Genomic DNA, 11,303 nt, shown 5'->3' on the forward strand with positions numbered 1-11,303 from the left:
CACAGGACGCTGGGAGCAAAGTCTGCTAATTTAGACCTTGACACTTTATCTTTCAGAACCTTTCCAGGATAAACAAAACAGTGAGAACATTTGAGGACTATGGGGACAGCTTCAACGATGTGAAATACGACTGGAGAGATGGCTCAGAGGTTAAGAGCACTGCTGCTCTTCCAGAGGACCCGGGTTCAATTCCCAGCATCCACATGGCAGCTCACAACTGTCTGCAACTCCAGTTCCAAGAAATCAGATACCTGCACACAGATATTTGTGCAGGCAAAATGCCAACGCACATACAGTTTTAAAGAAATCATTAAAAAGGAATATGAAATGAAGTCTCAAGGCAGAAAAAAATAATTCCAGATGGATAACTGAAAAATTATATTTCAAAAAATGAAATTAAATTACAAAGGACACTGAAAGTGGAATGTCGGTAACTCCAATATATATATATATGGCCATTTTTTCTTTTATTGACATATATTAAGCACACAAAATAACGGGATTTACAGGATACTTCATACATATTTAAAAAAACATTTTGATGGTATCTGCCCCATTCCTCTGTCCGTCCCTTCTCCCTCACCGCCTTTCACCTCCCGCGTAATTCTCCCTCTATCTTCACATTCTTTTCAAAACCTAGATTGAGCATGTGAGAGAAGCCTGTACTAGTTCTCTTTCTGAGCCTGGTCTGTTTCATCTGACATGATGTTATAGTTTGGACATGAAATGTCCCCAACAATCTTATGTCCCTGAACACTTGTTTTCTAGCTGGTAATGCTATTTAGAATGACAGTGGAACTCATGGGAGGGCAGAGTCTCACAGGACTAAGTGAGTCCCTGGATTGGACGCTGAGTTTCTAACCCAGACCACATGTGTTATCAGCTGTCTGCTTTCCAACTGCAGATAGAAGGATCCAGCCACCTCAAGCTCCTGACACTGTGTTTCCCTGCCATGATAGACTGTCTCTTTGAACTGTAAGACAGAATTAACCCTTTCACCCTTGAGCTGCTCTTCTTGTCAGGTGTTTGACGATAGTAATAAGGAAAGTCACTAAAACACAGGATGACCTTCAGACCCATCCACGTCCCTGCAAGTGACATGGCTTCATTTTTCCTGGCTTAGCAATTCCCCATTGCGTGTATGCCACATTTCCTTTTTCCAGCCACTGATGGGAACCTCGGCTGATTCCAAGTGCCATAATAAATGGGTGTGTGGATACGGCTATTGTATGGTACATTCGAGTCCTCCAGGTGTGCTCAGGAGTGGGACAGTTGGAGTTTTAAAGTTTCTTGAAAAGGCAATGGACTGCTCGTGGTGCATCCTCAACCTATTAGCCGATAGATCCTTGATTTTCTAGATTAGCATAATTAATCTGAAATATATTTCATTGTTAAAGTGAGTTGAAAAATAATTATTTCTAGCAGGTCTGCAACTAAAATATTCCTATTCCTAAAAATACCAGTTCAAAATAAAATTGTTTTATTTCCATATAATAATATATAATATGGGGTATACATTATGTAATATAATAATACAACACCATAAGCCCTTTTCTATAAAGAACCAAATATTAAATATAATCTCAATATATTTCAATGCCTATGTGAAACTGGAGTCATACACTAAACCCAGGAAGAATAGGCTGAAATTCTTCTACTCAGCATAAAAAGTTAGAGGACACAGCATATTTGAAAGATAATTCCAGGGGGCTGGAGTGATGACTCGCTCAGTAGTTAAGAACACTGGCTGTTGTTCCAGAAGTTCTGAGTTCAATTCCCAGCAACCACATGGTGACTCACAAGCAACTCTAATAGGATCTGGTGCCCTCTTCTGGCCTAAGGGTGTACATGCAGAACACTCATACATAAAGTACAAATAAACAAACAAGCAAATAAATAAATAAATAGAAAAATAATTACAAAACATTAGATATTAGTTCATAATAACTTTTTGCAATAGTTAAAGTACAATACAACTGACTTAAAGTGCCAAACGACAATACATTTAATTTGGAAATCTTATTATATTATTGCAATCACTTTCATGCATAGAAATGTTAATTTTTACAGATTACTAGCAATTCTTATATCAGATTTATTCTTAAACTTATTTTTCTATATTTGCTAATTTGAACATAGACTATAGAATTATTTAATTCATTGAATGAGACTGCTTTTATTTAAGTCATAAACCAATATATGCACATATAATACATTCACATATATTAATTATGAAAAGAAGGGACTGACAGTACAGTTTAGCAGTGAAGTATTTGTCTTGAATATGTGAGGCAATCCCTGGGCTTGACTCTCGGCAAATATAAAAAGTGGCATTCAAAGAAATCTGCAATAATGCGTGTTTTGTGCTAACAGGGCTCACTAGTGTGTATATTGTGGTTCATGGTGATGCAGTCCAGCTGGATGGTGTTATAACAATATCCATTGATATAAATGGAAATGTCATCTACACTCAGCCCATTGACGCTGTCTTGAGACAACCGTCGTGGGCTCAAACTGGCTGAGGTCAAATTCTAACCACAGATCATTCTCTAAGATGGATTATTCTGTTACTCATCGTCCACATCACGGCACTGACTGGCTTTGAAAGTCCACATGCATGGGTTTAGTTACCTTGGCTGGTTGGCTTCTTCAAGGAGTGGCATCCAGGATGCCCCCCCCACCCACACACACACACTGGCTTTCTCTAACAAAGCTGCTGCTCAGCATGAATCCATTTTTGCAAGTTTTAGGATCCTAATCTCTGATATTCATGGTAAAAGAGTACATTCAATTTCTCTCTCCACCACACCTAATTATTGTCATAAGTGGAGCCAAGTGTTTAAGTGGGCAGTGTTGAAATAAGTTTAAAACTCTAGGTTTTAGAGCTGGAGAAGAATAAACTTGAAGCTAATTGTATTGGTTTATTTATGTAATAACAGATGAAATCTGTGATTTTCATCGCAATCATTTGGCCTCTCTAGAAGCTGTAATAAACTTGGCTTAGGCCATTAAGTTGCTAAAACTACCTGATTTGTTTCTCTTCTGAAACTGCGGCCATTCCCAGTCATCACATCCTTCTCGGTCTTGACCAAACTTTCTTAGTCATGAAGGTGCTAAACCTTCATTGTGAAGATAATAATTGTGTACTTAGGTCATAAATACAGTTCACCAATTTTCTGTCTGGTTATGCTTCAGAGATTTTATAAGAGAAAACACCAACTAGTTTCAGACTTTAAAAATTTATGTCCTGGTACTAATCCATTAGGTATGGAATATATACTGCAAAATGCTTATTTATCATCATTTGTTGATATTTATCAACCAACTTAATAATCCACATTCCCCTTCTAGTGGGCCTTACTCAAGCACGTATCTAATACCCACATAGATACGTTAGTGCTGTGTACCTGCAGGGACCTCCCTCAGGGAGGTGACATACTTCCACTTGACTGTAAACTCCGTCGAGCATCGATAGTCCCTCAGATCTTCCCTTTGGCCAAGGACAGGAAAGTTTCCTGTCCCGGAACATCTCCTACCTTTAGCCTGTAGCTTCCTTCTTCTGAGATGGAAAGATGGCCTCTTCTAATGTAGAATATTGCTTGGGGCTATTATATGCATGTTGTCTCTGAGTACTCCCCATCAGAAAGGTTTAGCATTAGGGAGATTTTATATTCCTACACCACAGAGGGTAATTTCATACCCACCTGCTGCAGAACTAGCACCTGCTTCTTCTTAGGTTCCTGGATCACTCCTTAATTTCTTGACATATTCCAAAAAGGATGATAATAGGATATCATGATGTGATACACAATGAAAACTAACTTCTACACAGCCAGATTGCCATATCAGATCATGATACTTTTGGTTTTTACCACCATAAAAAGGGGAGAACACCCTCGTGAGTAGGTTGATGTCACTCCTAGGAAAAGGGTCAGATGGAAGTGTTTAACTTGGAGGCACATGCTGGCATTTGGAAACAGAAAGGATGCCCAAAAGTCTTTGGAATGTTTTGGAAATGGATTTAGAAAAGGTAGGCTTGCCAGGCGGTGGTGGCACACACCTTTAATCTCAGCACTCTGGAGGCAGAGGCAGGTGAATCTCTATGAGTTCAAGGCCAGCCTGGTCTACAAGATCTAGTTCCAGGAGAGGATCTAAACCTACAGAGAAACTTTGTCTCAAAACACCAAGGAAGAAAGAAAGAGAAAGAAAGAAAGAAAGAAAGAAAGAAAGAAAGAAAGAAAGAAAGAAAGAAAGAAAGAAAGAAAGAAAGAAAGAGAGGGGGGGAGAGGAAAAGAAAAGAAAGGTAGGCTCTTGTTTATTCTAATCTAAAAGCTTTAGTTTTCGAATAACTGAAGAGACATTGTCAAATAGACTGACCATCTAATAGAGACAGGCTTCTGGTTATGTTTTCTAACACAAACAGTAAAGGCATAGTTGCTGGAGTTGCTGGCTCAGGTTGAACTGTGACTTTTAACACACACACGCGCGCGCACACACACACACACACAATTTTTGCTTGATGTGATTTTTTTTTCAGTGCTGGAGATTAAAAAGCAAGTACTTCTCCATGTCACAGCACAACTTGTTATTTTAGGAAGAAGAATTCTAAAACCTAAGGGGACTATCTCTCCCGAATGTTTGGAAATAGTTTTTGACCTATCAACCCAGAGATTCTGAGGGATGAGGACTTGGAAATGCAGCAGAACGCAGGGGAGTGAAGCTGTGAGTTTCAGGTTGTTGTGGTGCCATCCAGCCAACAGCCTCTTATCTACAGCATTAAAAAAAAAAAAAGAAGTTCGATAATGCTATTAAAAGCAACCATTACTCTGAGAATTGCTAAATATCTGTGATGTGTCATCAAATCCTTGCCTGATCTTGACGAGCTAAAAAGACAACAGAGTCTCATTGATAAAAAAAGAAAAATGCACAGTCAAGGAGTGTTGCAACTTCTCTTCAGTTAGAAATGAAAGAATGTGATGATCGTAGCTGGCATTAGCTTATCTGCTCTGAAAGCCAGTTCTAGCTATGTGCTGGAAGACTTCTGTGACATAGGCGAGCCAGGCTCAGTAGTGGCTGACAAGGCTTTACCATGAATCAGCAGATCTATATTTAAATCCTAGGATTCTGTGTTCCAGACATGAAACAACAAATGTTAGTTAGTGAAAAATAAGCCGAAATAAAAAAAATCTGTAGTTCAAAGGATCCCAAGAGTATAATAAAAACAACTTGCTTGCTGATCGATAGCACTGTATGTTTTTAAACATCCACACACTTAATTTCACTTCATCCTCACAACTCTGCAAGGTGAGTTTAGAAAGTCCAGTGTACAGCCGAGAAACAAACGTTTTATACTTTTAAGTCTTGCTGGAAGTGGTACAGTGAATGACAGAACCCAGACAAGGCTCAGACCCCTTCTCTTTCCATCTGTCTCCTCTTTCCCCATATCTCTTCACCCTTTGTGTTCTGGAACTGTTGTGTGGACTGGAAACAGGAAGAAATAAGTAAACAGCTTTTAATCAAACCTGATGTGAGCATCTTATCAGGAAGAAATAAGTAAACAGCTTTTAATCAAACCTGATGTGAGCATCTTATATCTGGAGTTACTCTAAGAGACTTTTTAAAATTTATTAACCTGGATTCACCAAGTAGATACATAGTGTTAACATCTGGCATAGCTCAGGATACCTTATCATGCTGGTCAATGTATGTTTAAAATATCCAAGAGAATGTCTGTAGGCACCTTCTGTTCTATGCTTCTATAAAATGTGGCATCCCTTATACAAACTATTGGACTGTCCATGACATTGTCAAACCTTTAGCCTCTTAGCAAGCATGTTTTTCAGAGACAATAGAACATTGGGACTGCAAAGAAGGGACCGCCAGGTACCAGGCTTTCTCCTTAACATTCTCAACCCAAACCTCCCACACCTCTTGTTCACTTCACGATGTACAAATTGACAGCAACAGCAATCTTCAAATCATGAGTTCACTTTGTTGAGAGACAGTACACATCACATGACTTAAACCAATCAAGGCCCACTTATGTCAGAAATAAAAATACAGTAAAAAAAACATCAACCCCAAAATATAAATTCAGTATGGTTATGAACCAGGCTTACACATTTCAGGGTGGCACATCTTCATTAACAGTTTATGCAAAAATAATTCAGCTTTGGATCACAGCAATGAGGAAAACACAGCTAGAAACAATGTTTGTATTGACCTGATTCGTGGTTACCTCACATAAACTCATCTGCTCTTATGATTTCTAGCCGGATTTAGACATTGGACCCCAAAGCCCCCTCCCCCTAGAGTCGGGCTGCATGGCTGTGCGGCTCAGGTGGAAACAGGAATGAATCTGATGGACCTGGAAGATTTAGGGGAGTCCTTCCACGTCGCTGTGCTGTTTGTCGGACTCCGGTTGTTAGAGTAAGAAGTCTGTCTTCTGCTCATGTTGTCCGAGTCATCCTTGCTGAATTTCTGCACCATGCGCTGGCAGCATGGGAAACTTTGGACACAGTCTTGCAGGAGGTGGCCACTAAAGAACATGTATACCCAGGGGTTGCAGCAGCTGTTCAAGGAGGCCAGTAATGCAGTGATGGTGATGGAGGGGTTTTCTGAATCTGTGTGAACATCATGGGAGAGATTGTTTAAACAGTCAGAGCAAGACCCTGCATACTACACTGCATTGATCTCCTTTCCTCCTGACTCATGAGTTGAAAAGTTGCATGGTAGTTTAAAAAATAAACATTTTATTTGTTAGGAAAACAGTTGGTATTTCAGGAATATGAATGCTTTTGGGAAATTGGCTGTAAAAAAAATCTAAAAAATTAGTGCAAATAGTTCAAACCAACCACAGCTAGAGCAGCTCGGTGTAATGGATAGGAATTCCAAGAAGGTGAAGTTATTGAATAATTTATTTGAAAACTGTATTCTGTACATAGAAGCCTTTGCGGATAGACATGGTGTTCACAGAATGGAAATCTATGTTCATCCTAATAACGTGGGCACAGTATGCCATAAGAGCTGCCTTTAGAAAATGTGAATGAAACTCTCTGGAAGAGGGAAGTGGAAATAGATCTCCAAGGATGCTAGCTCTAGTCATTTAGCAGCTTGTTTGAGAGCCATTAGGCATTTGGCCTGATTTTTAAAGACCATATTTGATTGTAGTTCAAACAAATTATGAGAAAAACATCTGGGTTCTATGGGACCCTGTTCCAAATAATAAAAATAATAAAAACAAAACAACATAATCAAAATGGATAGAAACAAAACCCCAAGTAGCTGAATTTGAGATTCAAACAGGGTTTTGAAATATTCTGTGAGTTACCCCTGGCAAGCTACACAGCTACCACAACTTTTCAAAGTGGAATTATTGCACCAATAATAGAAAACAAACAGGAAGAAACACCAAACACCAGTTTCTCCTGATTACCACATGAACTTGGATCATTTATTTCACTTTCCCTTTCACCATGGGAAAAAATGAACTGTAGACCAGTGGGTTCTCAACCTGTGGGTCGCGACCCCTTTGGGGGCTGAACAACCTCTTCACAGGGGTCACCTAAGAACATTCCGCGTTTCAGATATTTACGTGACAAATAATAACAGTAGCAAAATTACAGTTATGGAGTAGCATCGAAAATAATCGTACGGTTGGGGGTCAGCCCAACATGAGGAACCGTATGAGTGCCACGGCGTTGGGATTGTTGAGAACCACGGCTGTGGATCAGTCAGTACTGAGTTAGGTGCTGCAGATGACCACAAGCCAAGCATGGCAAGTAAAATTAATAGACATCCTCAACATGTGCAGCACACGAAAACATTTCGGTAATTATGTCCAAATTTCAATAAGTGATAGAATCTTAAAATTTGATTGGCACACTTAGAGGCTTCTCCAAGGGGAAAGGTAAATACAAAGGACTTTGCTTTATTCCTCATTATTGGCGATATAACCTACAAAAGTATTTAGTTAAGTGAAATCTACAAACATTAAAAATTAATACTCATAAAATACATCATATATATTTCATGCCTCAATCCTAAAATTGCAAAAAGATATGGCTTCCCCAGATATTTCTGTCCTGTCTGGAGTTTTCATCAGGAACACTTCTGTAAGTCATTGGATTTGGAAAATGGATTTTTTTCTTATTAAAAGAAGATATATTACAAGACATAAAGCTAAATAACAGCTTCCCGGGAAATGAGTTTTTCTGTTTTGTGAAGGAAATAAAATGAAACCAGCCTATGGGAGTGGGGAACTTGCACAGTAAATTCCAGAGCGATTTGTGTGGTGTGGATAGTTCCTTGTCAAATTTGTACTGAAAGACTAATGAATGAGTCCAGCAAATTTAGATGATCAACACTTCAGAGTGCCAGAAGCACAGTTATTATGGTAGAAAAATGAAGCTATTATTATGAGGAAGGATGCACAAACTAAATGCCAATCTAGACTTCTTGAGTCCTTTCCCAGACTTTTCCAGAAAAATGTGTCCATCCCTATCCTTGACTTTGGAAGAATTTCATCCAAAGTTTGCTGTTAATTAGGATAGTTTCCTAAATCCAAGAAAAATCCATCCTGACACTAAGAATATACCCTGAGCCTCAATGGGCTTGAAAGCAGGATAGTCAAAAAGTCTAAGTCTTTTGGCAGGATGTCATTATTGTTTTGCAGCTAGTGGGTGAGTCTAGTATGGTCATGCATGCTGAGCCCTGGCCCCTCTTGTGTCTGGGGTGGAGGCCTCAGGAATTTGCATTGTTGCAAATAAGACATCCATTCTTATACATGTAGAAGCTTAGCACTCTCTCTCTCTCTCTCTCTCTCTCTCTCTCTCTCTCTCTCTCTCTCTCTCTCTCTCTCTCTCACACACACACACACACACACACACACACACACACACACGCAGCCTCCATGTTCTCACTACCTACCGGTCCAGATGAAATTGTCATCCCAGACTGACCACATCTGGACGATGAAGAAAGGAGCCCAGCAGAGGATGTAGGCAGTCACGATCACAAAGGTCATCTTCACCGTGCGGATCTTCGCACGGGAAATAGTCTTCACGCTGCTGACACAAGGCGTGACCAGAAGCCCCTTGTGGAAGGGAGCCACGTCTTCCCCAGAGCCCTTGCTCTGCCGCGAAGCCGTCTTCCCACGGACGTTGCGCCAGATGTGATAACAGATGAAGCCATAGCAGGTACCCAAGATGACCACAGGTACCACGAAGACACTGCTGGTCATCCAGGTCACATAGGCACGGGTACCCCAGGGCTGGATAAAGGTAGCCCAGCAGTCTTGGGTTTTGGTGCCGTTGTTCACCTCGATTTCGATCATGGAGAAGATGAAGTACTGTGGCGTGCTCAGTAGGAAACTCAGCACCCAAGAGGCGGCGATCATGAGGCGCGAGCGGCGCGCGGGCTGCTGCAGGGTCTTGAGCGGGTGGCACACCGCGATGTAGCGGTCGGCAGTCATGACCACCAGCATGTAGGCGGACGCGAACATGGCGAACACCTGTAGGTGCTTCACCACGCGGCACAGCCAGTCCGGCCCGCGGAAGCGGTAGGTGATGTCCCAGCACAGCTGCGGCAACACCTGGAAGAAGGCGACCGCCAAGTCGGCTAGACTGAGATGTCGGATGAAGAGGTGCATGCGGGACGTCTTGCGTGGCGTGCGATGCAAAGCCAGCAGCACACTGCCATTGCCCAGCACGGCCACCACGAAAATCACCGCCAACACGGCGATCTCCAGTTTGGCCAGCTCTTCGTTGCGTACATCCCCATCCCCGGGAGGGTTGCTACCTTTCTGGTGCCCCGCTGCTTCCCGGCTGCTGTTGGCATCCTCAGCGCTCAGAGGCCACCATGGGCTGGAGTTGTTGGCAGCCCGATCATAGGAACCTCTCGGGAAACTCATGCTGTCGGGGCAGCCCTGTTTCGCGTGGGCTGCTTCCTTCCCGCCTCCAAGAAACCCTGTCCTAAGCTCCTCCGCGCGTTGTCCCTCCTTTTGGTCTCTCGGCTGCGCAACCCCAAGAGCGCCAGGCGAGCGGTTTGGGGTCGGATGTGTGCGTGGACCCGCTCCTGATAGTTCCGAGATCTTCCAACACTCCGCGCTCCCGATACACTCTTTGGCTGTCTCAGAATGCGATCCCTCAAGTCCTACTGGCTGGAGACTGCCCCCACATCCCTAACCCCCACCTCTCCGAGTCGTTTGTGATTTGTCCTCTTCTCTTGCAGCAGGGGTGGAGCTGAGACTCCTGGATTCCTCTGCAGAGCCAGGCGCTTTCCCGCTCTGTCCCAAACTTCTCTGGGCTCCTCAGGGTTTGCTCCCGCCCTCTTTACAAGTCAATTTAAAGCTACGCAGGACATCCACAAGTGCAAATGTGTCCTCAGAGATCTGAGTCTGCTGCCGCTGACTGCGAACTCAGCGCACCTGAACTTGGGTTCTGCCTGGTCCCCCAGACCGAGCGTTTCCCCAGCTCCGCGCTTAGGCTACCGCTCACGCAGATTTTATTCTCCGCTCGTTCTTGCTCGGTTTCCCGCTACACGTTGTCTGGGAGTAGAAACAGCGTGACTTAAATGGATCTCTTTTTCTGGTGACTTAGTCACCCTGCCTTTGCCCGCGAACAGATAAGACCCACCTACTTGCACCCTTCCCTCCTCCAGAGGGGTGCCTATAATCTACCTTGGTTATTCCACATGTCCAGCGGGAACCAGTAAGGATGACAGGAGTTTCTCTAGAAAGCCGGATTCCCACAGCAACAGGGTGGCGAGAACTGGGAGGCGTGATCTATCTGTCTCCATCTCTATCACTGTCTCTGTCTGTCTGCCTGTCTGGATGTCTGGATGTCTGGTTCTCTCTCTCTCTCTCTCTCTCTCTCTCTCTCTCTCTCTCTCTCTCTCTCTCTCTCTCTCTCTCTCTCTCTCTCTCTCTCTCTCTCCTCTCTCCCCCCCCCCGTGTGTGTGTGTGTGTCTTGTCTGTCTGTGTCTGTCTCTCACAGTTGGTGTTGTCTGTGTGTGTATGGGGGGGTGTTCTGTTTGTCTGTATGTATGTATGTATGCATGTATTTCTATCTGCCTCTGTGTGTGTGTGTGTCTGTCTGTCTGTCTGTCTGTCTGTTTCTGTGTGTTTCTATCTCTCTGTGTCTATCTCTTTCACAGTGGTGTTGTCTATCTGTGTGTGGGGGGGGATGTTCTGTCTGTCCGTCTGGGCTCTTAAGCTAGGAGTTAGGGAGAGAGAAACAGGCATTTGAAAGGAAGAGTCGAAAACTACCCCACCCACTCCCATACTAAAGATTGTTTGCTCTGGA

The 11,303-nt window shown here is 42.8% G+C and overlaps 1 protein-coding gene across 1 annotated transcript; it reads right to left on the minus strand.

Annotated features, from left to right (window-relative positions):
• Nucleotides 1-6,039: 6,039 nt before the first annotated feature.
• On the minus strand, nt 6,040-10,112 carry Avpr1a (arginine vasopressin receptor 1A). Its single transcript, XM_057757915.1, has 2 exons — nt 8,929-10,112; nt 6,040-6,623 (listed from the first exon to the last, which is right to left on the minus strand). The coding sequence occupies exons 1-2, from the start codon at nt 9,908-9,910 to the stop codon at nt 6,337-6,339; spliced, it is 1,269 nt and encodes a 422-aa protein (XP_057613898.1). The 5' UTR covers nt 9,911-10,112; the 3' UTR covers nt 6,040-6,336.
• Between the last annotated feature and the right edge of the window lie 1,191 nt (nt 10,113-11,303).

The sequence above is a fragment of the Chionomys nivalis genome, chromosome 25 (genome assembly GCF_950005125.1).
Source record: "Chionomys nivalis chromosome 25, mChiNiv1.1, whole genome shotgun sequence".
Taxonomy (NCBI): domain Eukaryota; kingdom Metazoa; phylum Chordata; class Mammalia; order Rodentia; family Cricetidae; genus Chionomys; species Chionomys nivalis.

Excerpts from the sequence above, each read along its gene's own strand:
- Avpr1a (XM_057757915.1), bottom strand. The coding sequence starts at position 9,910 with ATGAGTTTCCCGAGAGGTTCCTATGATCGGGCTGCCAACAACTCCAGC. Across the intron at positions 6,624-8,928 it reads TGACAATTTCATCTGGACCG|ATTCAGAAAACCCCTCCATC; the intron begins GTAGGTAGTGAG and ends ATGTTCACACAG.